Here is a 17291-nt window from a genome sequence, read left to right as displayed (position 1 = left end):
AAGAGCTTAAACAAAATGCCGCCTTGGAGCAATAAACTGAAATTTTGAGTCTAGAAGGATTTGAGTATCCTTGTTAATGAAGCACATGACAGCAGGCATATAGGAGGGCAAGTGGCATGTAAAGCATTGGATTATAAAAGTAAAGGACCCTTACTGCATTTGTATACAGAGCTCTGGTGTAAGACCACACTGAGTACTGTGAACAGTTTAGATTTCAAAAGCTAAAGAGGGTTATATGTAGTGATTGTAACAAGGTCACCCAGGTAAACCTCATGGGATATGAGTTCCCTGATTGGGGCTGATAATCCTGTCCAATCAGGGAGCCCTGACTGATCGGTAAGAACATCAGTGTCAGACATCCTGTTCACTGAGCTGGATCAGTGTCAAGGACTTTCCACGTGTAAATAATGGGTGAATTGGTGACTGGATGCCAACCTCTGGAGTTATTTCAGGTTACATTTGCTTTGCGAGGAGCGCAACCAGGATTGATTCCTATGGAGTGTGATTTGCTTTATGGTGAAGAACTGAGTAGAATAGGTCAGTACTTTGGATTTTGAAGAATGAGTGGTGATATTACAGAAATATAAAATTTTAGAGACGTCAGTATATATTCTTAGAAGCTACTTTCCCAGGTTTAAAACTGTAGAACAACAGATTGAGGTCAGCATTTGCTATTGGGAATGAGATGCAAAGATTTGGTGTGTGTAAATCTTTAGAATTCTGCACCCTGGAAGTTCATAGGAGCTCAGAGGCAAGGTATATTTGAGCTGAGGCAAGTAAATTTGGATTTGAAGGGAATGCAGGGATATTGGAACCTACTGGGAAAGTGAAGATGAGATCAACATTAGCCCTATCGTACAGGGTGTCAGGACAACTTAAGGGAAAATGTAGGTTGCTCCTGCTCGTTTTAAGTTCTTATTTTCTTAAGCATTGATCCTTCACCCTCTGAAACAATCTCATTTCTCAGTTATTAAACATAACTCAGCAACAGTAGGCTATTCTGCTCATAATGTCATCTTCACTAAATGCACACAAAGCATTGTTGTCAAGTTACTCCTTTTGGAAGTGCTGAAAGAGCACATAATCTGATTTTCTTTCCTCTATCTAACTTGGGCACAAGTGTATTTGTGATTTCTTTCCTGTCTTCATGGGTGTGAACTACTAAGTCAATGATGTGTTAAGGACTGAATCATTGACTTGAGCCACGAGGGAATGTTATCAAGATGAAAATGGTGGTCGGATTTTGGTCAAATGATTGACTATAAAATTCCAGTTACTACTAAATTCCAGTAAAGCAGATTTTCTTAAGCATACAATTTTCTCTGACTAGCAAAACTGACAGAACATATTCTCAGGTCTTTCTAGCTTTTGAACTGATACATTTCAATTGTCCAAGAGAAACAGCCATGTTAATGGAAATCCTTAATGCAATATCTGTTGCAGTTGATAAACTCCTTCTTCCATTGAAGGAACTGTCTCTTTCTGCTAACTCAACTCAAAGTGAGATTAAGAGCTTGTTATAGGCAAAAGCATGGTGATAACCTGTTTGTTTACCCCTTTTACGATAAAATCTGGAAACTGATCATTGTCATTTCAGGCTTTTAAGCAAAAGCTTTTAACTTGGAATATTGTGAGACTGTTAATGTCCTCTTGATATGTTTTGTTCTCCTATTTTATAATTTTTTCCACTATTAATTTTTATAATTCTTATCTCAACTTGCATATGAAAACTTATTAAAGTTAGAGGATAGTACTCTGATCCTGCCAACATGATTTTTTTTATCAAGAATCATGGCTCTGATTTGTGACCCATTGACAGCTGACCCCAGACTTTGAGTATAGCCATACTGTATTCTGAACTAGTGTGATGTTCTCTGTGTGTCATTGTGGGATCTACAGAACGAGGAAGTATGTGGCCGAGCCTCAATTCAATTTAAATAATATAAAGAGCAGTCTAAAGAAAGATGGGATTATGAAAGAAATAAAAAACAGAAGATAAGTTAAACATTCGTTTTTTTCAAATAAAAATGCAAGCATTACTTCGCTTCTGAGGAAACCAAGACTTAACACATTTGGAATTGAATTTTCAGAACCATAGAGGTTCTTGAAGTGGAGGTGCTGGTGTTGGACTGGGGTGGACAAAGTTAAAAATCACACAACACCAGGTTGTAGTCCAGCAGGCTTACTTGCAAGTACTAGCTTTCGGACCGCTGCTCCTTTATCAGGTAACTAGTAGGGTAGGGTAATAAGACACAATTTATGGCAAAAGACCATAGTGTCATGCACCTGATATGATATATTGAACACACCTAGATTACTGTTAAGTCTTAAACAGCAATCTAGGTGTGATCAATATATTAATTGCATGACATGATGATCTTTTTGCTATAAATTCTATGTCTTATGATCCTGCCCCACCAGTTAACTGATGAAAGAGCAATGCTTTTTTTAACTTGGCTCTTGAATGCACTAGTCTGAATGTTTTCTGGCAATTTTAGAGTCACTAGTAAGAAAACCAAGTTCATACCATTCAGTTGATTTTAGCTCAATTAGTCTGCAAGGATTGTAAAGGACACCCTGTGTCAAGGGCATCTCAGACAGCAACTTATGGAATCCATGTTTAAATATTCTGCAATTTTCTGTCTGACCTGCTTTATTGTAATGGACTATTAATTGCATTATGATGAAGTTAGCTAAATATTGATGTTGATGATTTTGAATTGCAGACTTGGATGTTGCAATAATCAAAATATTAGAGGCCAGTGAATAATTGGAATTGAACAGTTGCCAGATTTCACAAAAATAGCCTTCAGGGTTATAGTTTCAAGAAGAGAAATTCATAGTTCCAATATGGGTGTGATATTTTTTAAAGTTTCATAAACCAAACCAAAGTAAAAACAATAAGAAATGTTTATAGTTCAGTTTTTGGGAACTAATTTTTCCCTGAACTGGTGTCTGTCTTTGTCGTTGTGAACTCCTTAAGGCATTTCAATTCTCAAATGTTAATTGAAAGGAATTGCAATATGAAGATTTGTATTTGATTTGTAACTGAATGCAGAGGTTTTTACTTGGTTGTTCAGGTCTTGACTGCAGAATCTTAATTGTTTGATATTGGTACAAATCTGTGATTTATTTTCTTCACTTCAAAACAGGTTCAGTTGCAGCTCTACACCTACTTGTCCACCGAGTTTATCAGTACAGCCACCATTTACAATGCAGTACGACGAGTTGGTACTGTGCTGCAGATAATGCACACCCTTAAATACTATTATTGGGTAGTGAATCCTCAGGATCGCAGTGGAGTTGTTCCCAAAGGCCTGGGTAAGCAAACCTTGAAGTGATTAATGAAATAAAACATTAGATTGTGTTGCTTATTTTGTTCTGCAACTCCAGTTGTAGCTCATAAATAATGAAATATGTTGCATCTGAGGCAACCATTTTTGTCTGATTTGGCATCACTGAAGATGCTGATACATGAAGTCACTTCAGAGCAGGTGCAACCAGAAATTTATAGCACCGTAAAAAGAAAGAAATCTTTTTTGGGAGTTGTAGCAGATATTTTCTTTTAAAAGGTTTCTAATATATTGAGAAATATTACTTTTGCAAAAGGTATAGTAAGTCTGGACAGAATTGAAATGTGAAGAAAGGAGCATAAGAGGCGATCTTGTGGGTGTGAAAACTATTTGAGTTAGAAGCTGTAATTTGTTGTTATATGCAGTGATATCTGAACTGATGGCCCAAAGACTCAATCCAGACTATTTCTGAACATAACTGTGCATAAGCATTAGCTTCAGTAAGAACTGCATGTAAAGCGTTTCATCGTCAAATGATTGATTTTACACATATATCAGATCTGTAATGGAGAAAAAGTCACGAGATAAGTTTTTAATATAAGACAGCATTGAAGGAATGAAACATCGATGACTGTAAATTGGCCTGAACTGTTAACTGTAGGAAGTATTGACTGTAACATAACATGAACTAGAAAGTCAGTTTCAACAGGACCTAGGCCAACAGGATGACAGACGAGCAGCAGATAGAATTTAAAACAGAAATGTGAGGTAGTACAATTTGGTAGAAAGGATAGAGGCAATTTAGACTAAGCCACATGTTTCTAAAGTGTGCAGAGACCAGGAGGGACCTGAAGGTACATTGACATACATCGTTGAAAGTTATTAAAAAGGTGGTTTGCAAAGCATTTGAAACCTTGGGCTTCATAAATAGAGGTATTGAATACAATAGCAGATATTTTATGGAGAACTTTTTATAAGACTCTGGTTAGGCCACAACAACAGTGTCATGTTTTGTTAGTGAACTCGAGAACAGTTGTGAAAGGGTTCACAGAAGATTTGCAGAAAGGTTTCAGTGATGAGGCAGTTTAGCTTCAAAGTTAGGTTGGGGAGCCTGAGGTTGTTCTTCCAGCGTATACACCAATTTTTGCTAGCTACTATCAGTTCTGAGGAAGTGTCATGGGATTCAAATAGTTAACTCCACAGATGCTGCCAGACCTCCTGTGTTTCTTCAGCAATTTTTGTTTTTGTCAGATTTCCAGCATTTGCAGTTCTTTGTTTTATTGTAATCCAGTGGACTGGTTAAGCTATTAAAGAAAAATGACACAACAAAAAAAAGAGAAGTAAGGGAGAAGTGGCAATCGGAGATGCTGTTTTAATGATGGGTACAATACAATACACTTTGTTCCTTAAAGTCATTGACATAGACTGTAGCTAGTTGAGCTTCCTGTGGTATTTGTCTAATGACATTTAGCCAACCTGAAAAGAAACCTTTTGCTCTGATCCTCTGTTTCCTAGTAGCCAATCCTCTCTTCATGTTAATATATTATCTTCCAACACACAGAATTCTTCTCTTCTGTAGTGAAGTGGCATCTTATTGAATGCCATTGGCTATCCAAATTTATTACATCAATGAGTTCCCCTTTAATGACTTCCTCTAGTTACATTTTGAAAGAAGTTTAATAAAGTTATCCAGTGCGATTTTCCATTGGCAAAAGGAATATTTTGAAGTTGTCTGATTGTGTTAATTTCTGCTGCTACTTGCTTAATAACAGATTCCAACATGTCCCAGTGATAGGCTAAAGTTTCCTGCTTTCTGTCTCTCTGCTTTCTTGAATAGAGGTGTTAGACTTCAGGCAATTCAGTATATTTCACATTTTGCAAATGGCAGTTAATGCATCCATTATCTCTCCAGTCACTTATTTTAAGGCTCTAAACAGCAGGCCATTGGGTCCAGCGGACGTGATAGCTATTAGTCCTGTTAGTTTCCCTATACTTTTCTTGTTTGTTTTAAGTCACTCTGTTTCTTTTATCAATTTTCTATAATTCCTAACTTGCTATTTTTAAATGTTGTTTTCCACGAATCAGATGCAAAATATTTGCATGAAGTCAGATGCAAAATGATTTATTGAAAGTATTGCCATTTCCAATTATTAATTCCCCAGTCTCCTCATCTAAGGGACCAACATTTTCTTTAGTAACTCTCTTCCTTTTTATAGTTTTGTGAAGGTCATTGCTGCCTGTTTTTATATTTCACGTTACTTTGCTTACATAATATAATTTCTCCCTTCTTTAAGTCTTTTTGTCATCCTTTGCTGAGTTCTTAAGTTTTCCTAGTACTGTGTTCTGCGATTGATCTTCATAGCATTGCATGCATTTTCTTTCAATCTGGTATCATCCTTAATTTCCTTTGCCATTTGATGGTTCACCTTTCTTGGATATATATTTGTTCAGAGTTATGAAATAATTCTATAAATGTCCAAAATTTGTTCTCTACCATTTTACATTTTATTTTTTTTCCCAATCCTCTGTAGTTAACTTTGACTTTACACCTTTGTAATTGTTGTTATTTAAGTACAGGATATTAGTTTTAGAGTCAACTTTCTCACTCCTCAAACTGAGTATACAATTCATTTTGTGTTATGGTCACTCTTGCCTAGATTAGTTTGGATTTACCTGACACATAAATGATGGACTTTGTGTACTCTGATAAACATTTTTAACTCTCGAGATGTCTTTGAGAATTGATTTCCAGTGCAGCATCCCAGTGAGGAATGATGCTTATTCTAACTTTTTTTGTGTGATTTTCTGAGGAAGCTTCATCAACATTGGTCATTATTTTTTAAAAAGTGCTTGAATGTAATCTTACGATATTGCTTTTCCCTTCCCAGATGGGCTCAGGCCAAACCAAAAAGAGATCCTCTCCTTACGGGCTCTTTTACTATTGTTTGTGAAACAATTGATAATGAAGGTGAGAATCAGAAATGTAAAAATGTTATGCCATACTTGCCATGAAAAATGGTTCTGTATGTAAATCTTGTCATGTAGTTACTTGTACTTCCTTTGGAAGATGTACTTTTCTTTTGAGTCTTTATTAAATTTCAAGAAATTATGTAAGATTGATTCATACACAGAAAAGTCATTTTAGTTCGTCAAGTCTGCACTGACAAAGCTATACTAAATCTACAAGCCTTTCCAGATTTGACATTTCAAGTGCTTGTCTAGGTGTTTGTTAAAGGTTGAGAGATTTCTCGTCTAAACAACTCTGCCAAGCAGTGTGTTCCAGAATCCTGTCACCCTGTGGGTGAAATGATTTTCCTCCAATCCCCTCTAAACCTTCCACCTTTCACCTTAAAATTATGCCCTCTTGTTACTGACAGTCCAACTAAAGGGAACAGCTGATTACTATCCATCCTGTCCATGTTCCTCATAATCTCCTGTGTGTCAAACTAGGCCCCTCTCAGCCTTCTCTGTTCTCAAGAAAACAATCCAAGCATATTCAGCCTGTCTTTATAGCTAACATGCTACATCCCAGATAACTTTCTGGTAAATCCCCTCTGCACCCCCTCCAATGAAATCATATCCTTCCTATATTGCATGACCAGAACTGCAAACAATATATTCGCTGTGGTCTAACTAAAATGCTGTTCAGCTCCAACATAACCAACTGCTTTTGTAATCAGTATTCATTGCATCTGATATTGTCTTGCAGTATTCTTCACCATGATGACCTTTTTCCATTTAGCGCAGGTGTGGGTGGAAGGTTTTTGTATATAAAGTATGTTATCTTGAAGATTGATATTTCCCTTTCTTTTTTGAGGAAGGAAGTTGTAATTTGATTAATGGACTTGCACTGTCAGGATATTACTCCAGACAAGAAGTTAGATGTTGTAATGCGAAGTGACCTGAGGCAGATGATACTAAAATGGAGAAATGTGTGTAGGGAGTAGTTATCACAACGAAGTAATAATTGAAGCTGATATAGAGCAGAATGACTTAAGTAAGTTAACAAACAGTGAAATTCACAACTGATCTTGGAGGAACTGTTTGGGTGAAATCACAGCACAGAATCAGATATATGAATAGTTTTAAGTGTGGCCTGCAGAAAGTCTGCAGTAGTGAGTAGAGTGGGTTCTTTCTTGATTATATGTTTTTTGAGATATGTCTCTTGATTAACCTTAAACTATTAATTTAACCTGGAGCAGCGTTTTGTAGAGGAATGAGGTGTTGTTTTTCTGGGTTTTTGTAGATTGTGAAGGAGCAAAAATGGCCTTTCGTAAAGTGATATGTGCTGCTTGTCAGATGTGGGAGTTGAAAGAGAGTTTATGGGGTTACTGTGGATTATATCTGCAATGAATGCTGTTGGTTGAGAATTCTATTAGATCGAATGGATTGGTTGGAGAGACATTTAGAGGCAGTGGTGAATTTGCAACAGCAATGGTATGTAATGGATGGCAGTTATAGGAAGGGGGAAAAGTCATAGATGGGTTAACTTCAGGAAAGGTAAGGGAGGTAGGCAGTTAATGCAGGAGTCTTCTGTGGCTATCCCCATTTCAAACAAGTATGCTGTTTTGGAAAATGTTTGGGTTGATCGATTCACAGGGGACTGTAGCACAAACAGTCAAGTTTCTGGTATTGAGACTGGCTCTAATGCAATAACGGGTTAGGTCAGGTTCCAAATGATCAATTGTGTTAGGGGGTTCTCTCGTCCGAGATACAGACAGATGTTTCTGTGGCCAGCAGCGAAAAATCAGAATGATGTGTTGCTTCCCTCATGCCAGGATCAAGGATGTCTCCGAGAAGGTGCAGAATGTTCTCAAGGGGGAGAGGGGCTAGCAGGAGGTCATTGTCCACATTGGAACCAACGACATAGGAAGGGAAAATGTTGAGATTCTGAAGGCAGATTACAGAGACTTAGGCAGGAATTTAAAAAGGATGTCCTCGAGTAGTAATAGTGAGGAAAGGTTTCAATCTGAGACTGGTACAGTTGAGAACAGAAGCGAGTCAAACAGTCAGGGCAGGCAGGGACAAGGTAGGACTAATAAATTAAACTGCACTTATTTCAATGCAAGGAGCTGAACAGGGAAGGCAGATGAACTCCGGCATGGTGAAGAAAATGGGACTGAGATATCCTAGCAATTACAGAAAGATATCTCAGGGATGGACAGGACTGGCAGCTTAATGTTCCAGGATACAAATGCTGCAGGAAGGTTAGAAAGTGAGGCAAGGGAGGAGGGGGAGTAGTGTTTTTAATAAGGGATAGCATTGCAGCTGTATTGAGGGAGGATATTCCCGGAAATACATCCAGGGAAGTTATTTGGGTGGAACTGAGACATTGGAAAGGGATGATCACCTTTATTGGGATTGTATTGTCAGACCCCCTAATAGTCAGAGGGAAATTGAGAAACAAACTTGTAAGGAGATCTCAACTATCTGTAAGAAAAATAGGGTGGTTACGGTAGGGGATTATAACTTTCCAAACATAGACTGGGACTACCATAGTATTAACGGTTTAGATGGAGAGGAATTTGTTAAGTGTGTACAAGAAGATTTTCTGATTTGGTATGTGGGCGTACCTTATAGAGAAGGTGTAAAACTTGACCTACTTTTGGGGAAATAAGGCAGGGCAGGTGACTGAGGTGTCAGTGGGGGAGCACTTTGGGGTCAGCGACCATAATTCTATTAGATTTAAAATAGTGATGGAAAAGGATAGACCAGATCTAAAAGTTGAAGTTCTAAATTGGAGAAAGGCCAATTTCGACAGTATTAGGCAAGACCTTTTAAATAGCTGATTTGGGGCAGATGTTTGCGGATAAAGGGACGGCTGGAAAATGGGAAGCCTTCAGAAATGAGAACAAGAATCCAGAGAAAATATATTCCTATCAGGGTGAAAGGAAAGGCTGGTAGGTCTAGGGAATACTGGATGACTAAAGAAATTGAGGGTTTGGTTAAGAAAAAGAAGGAAGCATATGTCAGGTATAGACAGGATAGATTGAGTGAATCCTTAGAGTATAAAGGCAGTAGGAGTAATCTTAAGAGGGAAATCAGGAGGGCAAAAAGGGGACATGGGATAGCTTTGGCAAATAGGGTTTAGGAGCATCCACAGGGATTTTACAAATACATTAAGGATACAAGGGTAACTAGGGAGAGAATAGGGCCCCTCAAAGATCAGCAAGGCGGCCTTTGTGTGGAACTGTAGAAAATGAGTATTTTGCATCAGTATTTACTGTGGAAAAGGACATGGAAAAGGACATGGAATGTAGGGAAATAGATGGTGACATCTTGAAAAATGTCCATATTACAGAGGAGGAAGTGCTGGATATCTTGCAACACTTAAAAGTGGATAAATCCCCAGGACCTGATCAGGTGGGCCCTAAAACTTGCTGGGCCTCTTGCTGAGATATTTGTATCATTGATAGTCACAGGTGAGGTGCCGGAAGACTGGAGGTTGGCAAACGTGGTGCCACTGTTTAAGGACAAACCAGGGAACTATAGATCAGTGAGCCTGACGTCTGTGGTGGGCAAGTTGTTGGAGGGAATCCTGAGAGACAGGATGTACATATATTTGGAAAGGCATTGACTGATTAAGGATAGTCAACATGGCTTTATGTGTGGGAAATCATGTCTCACAAACTTGATTGAATTTTATGAAGAAGTAACAAAGAGGATTGATGAGGGCAGAATGGTAGATGTGATCTATATGGACTTCAGTAAGGTATTTGACAAGGTTCCCCATGGGAGACTGACTAGCAAGATTTCACGCAATACAGGGAGAACTAGCCGATTGGATACAGAACTGGCTCAAAGGTAGAAGACAGAGGGTGGTGGTGGAGGGTTGTTTTTCAGACTGGAGGCCTGTGACCATTGGAGTGCCACGAGGATTGGTGCTGGGTCCTCTATTTTTTGTCATTTATATAAATGATTTGGATGTAAGCATAAGAGGTACAGTTAATATGTTTGCAGATGACTCCAAAGTTAGAGTATTGAGTACAGGAGTTGGGAGGTCATGTTATGGTTATACAGGACCTTCGTTAGGCCAGTGTTGGAATATTGCATGCAATTCTGGTCTCCTTCCTATCGGAAAGATATTGTGAAATTTGAAAGGGTTCAGAAAAGATTTACAAGGATGTTGCCAAGGTTGGAGGATTTGAGCTAGAGGGAGAAGCTGAACAGGCTGGGGCTGTTTTCCCTAGATCGTCAGAGGCTGAGGGGTGACATTATCGAGCTTTATAAAATCATGAGGGGCATGGATAGGATAAATAGACAAGGTCTTCTCCCTGGGGTGGGGGAGTCCAGAACTAGAGGGCATAGGTTTAGGGTGAGAGGGGAAAGATATAAAAGAGACCTAAGGGGCAACTTTCTCACACACAAGGTGGTGCGTGTGTGGAATGAGCTGCCAGAGGAAGTGGTGGAGGCTAGTAGAATTGCAACATTTAAACGGCATCTGGGTATATGATTAGGAAGGGTTTGGAGGGATATTGGCCGGGTTCATTTAGGTGGGGCTAGATTTGGTTGGGATATCTGGTCGGCATGGATGAGTTGGACTGAAGGTTCTGTTTCCGTGCTGTACATCTCTATATGACTCTAATAAATTGGGGGTAAAAAGCTAACTGAGGGAATGAAACAAAAGTAAGATACTATGGAAATTGGAAGTCTGGAATAAAAATAGAAAATGCTTGGTTATTGTGTGAATTTCTTTTTATTTGGGGAGTTGAATTGAATAGAGTTAACCTATCATCAGAAAAGTTTGAAACAAGTGAATATGAAGGGTTGGAAAAAGTACAAATGGGAAGTGACAGAAAGATTGGAGCAAGGCCAAAGAGGTTGGAGTGGAACAAGCAAAGAAAATAAAAGTCTGACAAGACAGATGTAAATAACAATGGTAAAAAATTGCTATCCAAAAGCAGAATCAGAGAAGAAATAAGTGAAGAAGACACTCACTAGAGCACGTAAAAGTGCCACACTGTGTTATTACAATCACAAAATGATTTCTTGAGACTTTTCTCTGGCTGGTTCTGTCTGTCTGTAATTGTAAAGATTTGAAAAGTCTTTTTAAGAGCTTCCAGATCAGGAAGAATGTTTCAGGTCAATCCACATCCTTAAACCTGTTCTGAAACCTCTGCTCATATTTTGACAGCTGTGACAGTAATGGAGGCAATGTATAACATTAAAAATAAAATAAAAATGAAGGCAAATTCATTTTATCTCCTACTGTTCATGGATTCTTTTAAAAAAAAATGCAGGATCCAGATCCATATTTTGTTCAGAAAACTAATCGATTCTTCCTTGGGCAATACTGTCAAGTGTCAAGTTTTGTTCAGACCCAACTCTTAATCTGCTAACAATGTATCTTTGTGAAAACAATGCCTTCAGTGGCAAGGATAAGGACGGTAAGGTTGTAACGTGATGACAAAGAAAATAAAATGGGGGCCAAGATTAAGATCTGGAATTGCTGAACCTAAGTGTTGTTAAGTGCCTCAGCAAACGATTTGGTCCATTTCTCGAGCTTGTGTTATGCTTCATTGGAACTCTTCAGTGAGTCGAGTTGGCATGAGAGCATGGTGGAGAATTAAAATGGCAGGTCAGCAGAAGCTCTGGAGACATGCTTGTTATTTGAAGTGGCTGCCTTCCATGTACAGTAGACCACATTGAGCAGCAATTATAATGTACTCAATTTGCTGTCATTATCTATGACTCCAAACAAAAGTGATTGGATGAAACCTTGCTTTACCTGTGCTTTTTCTGTTTCGCCGAAGGTATTTGTGGCCTTTTATGGTGAGGAGAAAAAAGTGAAAAGGCAGATGTTGTATCTGATCTTTTATGCAAAGGTGCCATAGGAAGGGAAGTAACATTAGGATAATTGAGGAATGGATGAGAATGTTGTGGATGGAGTGGTCTGCTTAACATCCTGAAAGGTGCAGGGAGTGGTAGATGTGTCAGATGGTAACATTATGTAGGAGATGGTGGAGGATGCATGGACAGAGGATGCATGGGTTCATTCGTATAGATGGTCTGCATGTCCAGCTACTTTCAACAATGTATAGTAAAGGTTAAGGAACCTTGGGTTTTGTAAATAGACGTGTTGAGTACCATATCACGGACATTATTCTGTGCCTGTATAAAGCTCTGGTAATGCCCGAACCAGAAGATTGTTTTCAATTTGGGTCATCACATTTCAGAAACTGTGATCGTCCTTGAGAGAGTAAGAGGAGATTTTCCAGAATGGTTCCAGGAATGAGTGATTCTAGCTACAAGATTATGTTGGGGAGGATGGAAATGTTCTCCTTGCAGCGAAGGAGTTTGAGAGAGATCTGATAGAGATGCAAGGCATTGAATAAGAGCTACACAGAGGATGTGAGGAAGAAGTTTTTTAAAGCAGCAAGTACTAATGACCTGGACTTTGCAGGCTTTGTGTGAAGTGGAAGCAGATGCTGAATGATTGGGAAAAGTCAGTGGGATTGGCACGAGGGAAATGTGCTTACATGGCTATGATAGAACGGAGGCTTGGTACTGATTGGATTGTTCCACAGACAGTTGGCTTTCTTTGCTGAGCTAATAGCCGCCTGTGCTAGTTTAACTTCGATAATGAATACGAAGACCGATGGGTTTGAGGGATGATGAGGGCAAAGAGAATCTTATTGTTGCTCTTATAGTGAAGGGATGGGGTAAGACCAACACACATTGAGATGGAACACACATTGTCAAAGACCCAGTTAACAAGTGGGAAGGAATCTTCAGTTGAGGAAAATGAAGACTTAGCAATTGTACTGATATGGAAATTTGCATTTTTGAGAACAAATGTGATGGAGGTGAAGAAACTGGGAGAATGGAATCTAATGAAGCAGTGTTAGAAAGCATAATAAAGTTAACTTTGAGTCAATTGGCTGCTCGTAAGAAATCCCTAGAAATGAAAAGAGAGAAAACCTTAAAGAGAAAAAAGAGTCTGAAACAGACCATGTGAAGGTGACCGATGGGTAGAAATTGGGAACAGCGATCTGAACTTTTCCAGTTCTGGGGAAGAGCAGAAAAGGGCACAAGTGCATTTTTCAATGTACCAGAAAGAGATGCCTGAGTCTTGACCGGAATATGGAGTGTGGTATTCATTACAATACTCTTTATCTGACAAAAGTGAGTTTAATGTGAGGAACTGAGGATGGAGATTAAGGGATCGAACTGGAGAAAAATATAGACTAAGTAGTATAACAAGAAGGCAATTCTTAAGAATGATTAACAGAGTTCAGGTGAGAGAATTGTCCATAAAAAGACAAACTAATGAAAAATGAAACACCAAAGATGGATAAAGGGGTGAGATTGAATCTGGAAGAAAAAGTATATTAAAAAGTATAAAAATAGTAGAAGTGATGTCAAAAATAAATATGATGTTTAGGGAAGTATTAATATTGCTTGAAAGGCAAAGCTGAACAATGAAGGGGAAATGCCAAATAATATAAAATTATAACAAAGTATTCTATAGTCATGTAAAAAATGCCTGAACTTTAAGATAAGAAATAATTCAATAATAAGGAATGTGCTAAATAGCTTTCAGAAGGTACCGTAATGATGGTGCAATGAGCAAATAGCTTGTCTCAGACTGCTGAAACGGCTAATTGAAGGTAGTGCATTTAATGCTGCAGACCTTTCATCCCCTGTCTAGGTGACATCCTCAGTGCTTGGGAGCCTCCTGTGAAGCGCTTCTGTAATGTTTCTTCTGTAATGTTTCTTCTGTAATGTCCTATGTATTACATAGGACAAACAGGAAGACAGCTAACGATCCATATCCATGAACACCAACTAGCCACAAAACGACACGACCAGCCATCCTTAGTAGCCACACACGCAGATGACAAGCAACATGAGCCCGACTGGGACAACACTACTATTATAGGACAAGCCAAACAGAGAACAGCCAGGGAATTCCTAGAGGCATGGCACTCATCCACAGATTCTATCAACAAACCCATCGACCTGGACCCAATATACCGGCCATTGCAGCGGACAGCTAGAACTGACAACCGGAAACGGCAGAGACAAACCGCTGTAAATGCTGGAAGAAACATCACTGGAGCGCTTCACAGGAGGCTCCCAAGCACTGAGGATGTCACCTAGATAGAGGACGAAACATCTGCAACACAAATTCCCAGCTCGGCGAACAGAACCACAACAACGAGCACCCGAGCTACAAATCTTCTCACAAACTTTGCATTTAATGCAGTAGACATAGAACTATAAAGGCTTTTAAAGTCTAAGTGTTGGTCAGCTGAAAATGGATGAAGTCCAGTGTTTGTAAAACTATAGGAGGGAATACAGTGCAATTCCTTTATTCATACCTGATTATTAAAATCCCAGTGGGTATTTGGGCTTTGATTTTTATATGGGCTTCCATTGAAGTATGATGTTTATGGCTTTCCTGATGGCTTATTCCACTGTTTTCTTAATTAACATTCATTACCACAAGAAGTTTTAGCTGCTGTCGTTTCCCTATGTCACTGCTGATCTTCAAAATGAGCTATTCAGAAATTTATAACTGAAGTAAAAAGCTCATTTGAGTTAGCTGTGTGTATGTCACCTATATGCCCACTTCATGAAACAAAGTGGAAAAAAGGAGTTTTAAAGGCTAATGCCTCCTATTATGTCAGTTTTAGGATGACACAATTTGAGACAAATATGAAAATGAATCTAATCTGAATTATCTGTTACAGTTTTGTAATGCAGTTGATATATTGTATCTTTGGTTCGTGAATAAATCTTGGCAGTTGTTTTCATATTTATAATGTACTCTACTATCCGCTCACTTCTGAATTTGTTACTTTATTGCCAGATAGGAGCTTGGTGGCTAGCTACTAAGTGAAATTGCTAATGTGATTTTGAATAATTAATTGTCAGTAACCATTTTGTCCACAGTTTTTAAAAAAAAAACCCACAAATACCACTGCTAAATTTGGCAAATGTCCTGCAATTTGACAGTGGTTCTTAATCTGAGTAAAAAAATTTTGTTTATTGCGATTAGTATTTAGAAATATTTAATTTTTACCTTTTTTAGGATCATGGTGTTAAGGAAGATGAACTGCAGAGCATTCTTAACTACCTTCTCACCATGCATGAGGTAAGTACCACCAACAATTTAGATAAGTCTCAGTCAAGTATTTCCAAATGTACTTTGTTCTAATTTTTAATGTAAATGTATTTTTAAGCTTGAAAGCAAATGCACACATGAATTTTTTGAAACGTAAAGTACATAAGATTAATTATTTACTTCAGGTATAATAAGACATAAGACATTTTGTATTGGTTGTTTATTTAAGATTTTGTATTGCAAAGACATCTTTGAGCATCTTTGCTTTACTAGTTCTTATGCCAGTTACAGTGGTGTGTTTATACTTGTTTTGTTGAGCATACCTACCTTTTATCTTAGTCTGCTTGGCACACCTTCCTCATTCCTGAAGAAGGGCTTATGCCCAAAATATCGATTCTCCTCCTCCTTGGATGCTGCCTGATCTGCGCTTTTCCAGCAACACATTTTCAGCTCTGATCTCCAGCATCTGCAGTCCTCACGTTCTGCTGAGCATAATTATAGTACACAAGTGTACTGAATGATATTATAGCTAATAGTGAGAATAGTCAACTTTGCTGTTAAGAATTATCATTGTTAAACAAAGCATTTCCTTGAGCAGTAATTTAAATTTTCTATTTTGACATATACTCATGTTGATCGTAGCACTAAATGAGGTGTGTAAAATCTGCATGTTAGTCATGATGTGTTGTTTTCATGTATTTCACATGTTGAAATAGTTTGTTATAACACATTTTATTTCACTGAGTGAAAAATAAAGAATGTGAAATTATTAATGAAAAAGCATTCTGAATCATTATATGTGTTGCTGTGCAAAAGATTTTTTTTGTAGGAACAGCTAAGGTCTTAGTGCAGGTTAATCAACAGTAAATCAAATGATGAAAGGTTATGAGTGGTAGGTAGGAGTGTGGATTTGAAGTTATAACCAAAGCAACCATTATGTGATTGAATGGAGGAGCATGCTGGCGGGGCTGAATGGCCTACTGTTCCTGGAACATAGATATGAATTGTCCACCTAGAATTTTAAGTAAGGATAACGAGAAGATGATTGTGGAACTATTTAACTTTACAATGAACCGCAGCCTTCAGTTTGGAAATAGCTAATGTAAAGTTGATCCTCTGGACCGTCCACATGGTGAGCTTCAATATGTAATGCTCACATGAGAAATATTGTAGTGCCATATTTGTAAATGATTCATGGTCACATGTTGCCTTGTTCACAGCATTTTGTCACAATGCTAATAAGTAATTGAGCAGTGGTTATTGCTATTCTTCAAATTAATTAATTACTGAAGTGTTAATTTGTGCTAATGCAGAGAGTCAATTCCTTATTCATTGTTCTATAACTCCAGAATGTTCAAGATTTTTGTTGTGGTTCTGTTCGCCGAGCTGGAAGTTTTTGTTGCAAACGTTTCGTCCCCTGGCTAGGCGACATCATCAGTGCTTGGGAGCCTCCTGCGAAGCGCTTCTTTGATGTTTGCTCCAGTGTTTACAGTGGTCTGTCCCTGCCGCTTCCGGTTGTCAGTTTCAGCTGTCCGCTGTAGTGGTTGGTATATTGGGTCCAGGTCGATGTGTTTGTTGATGGAGTTTGTGGATGAATGCCATGCCTCTAGGAATTCCCTGGCTGTTCTCTGTCTGGCTTGCCCTATGATAGCAGTGTTGTCCCAGTCGAATTCATGTTGCTAGAGGCATGGCATTCATCCACAAACTCCATCAACAAACACATCGACCTGGACCCAATATACCAAATACTACAGCGGACTGCTGAAACTGACAACCGGAAGCGGCAGGGACAAGCCACTATAAACAGCGGAGGAAACATCAAAGAAGCGCTTCGCAGGAGGCTCCCAAGCACTGATGATGTCACCTAGACAGGGGACGAAACGTTTGCAACAAAAACTTCCAGCCGGGCGAACAGAACCACAACAACG

General features: G+C 38.6%; 1 protein-coding gene across 2 annotated transcripts in view; it reads left to right on the top strand.

Annotated features, from left to right (window-relative positions):
- Positions 1-17291, top strand: part of lrba (LPS responsive beige-like anchor protein) — an 875634-nt gene that overhangs the window by 85906 nt on the left and 772437 nt on the right. For both annotated transcript variants that reach the window (XM_043699606.1, XM_043699616.1), the window contains exons 13-15: positions 3153-3321; positions 6182-6261; positions 15331-15393. In XM_043699606.1, the coding sequence (XP_043555541.1) occupies positions 3153-3321; positions 6182-6261; positions 15331-15393 (312 nt within the window). The remainder of the gene's footprint in view (positions 1-3152; positions 3322-6181; positions 6262-15330; positions 15394-17291) is intronic.

Source organism: Chiloscyllium plagiosum, chromosome 1, assembly GCF_004010195.1.
Source record: "Chiloscyllium plagiosum isolate BGI_BamShark_2017 chromosome 1, ASM401019v2, whole genome shotgun sequence".
Lineage (NCBI taxonomy): Eukaryota > Metazoa > Chordata > Chondrichthyes > Orectolobiformes > Hemiscylliidae > Chiloscyllium > Chiloscyllium plagiosum.
Note: the sequence above shows the minus strand (reverse complement) of the source record. Positions and strands in the feature narration are given on the sequence as shown.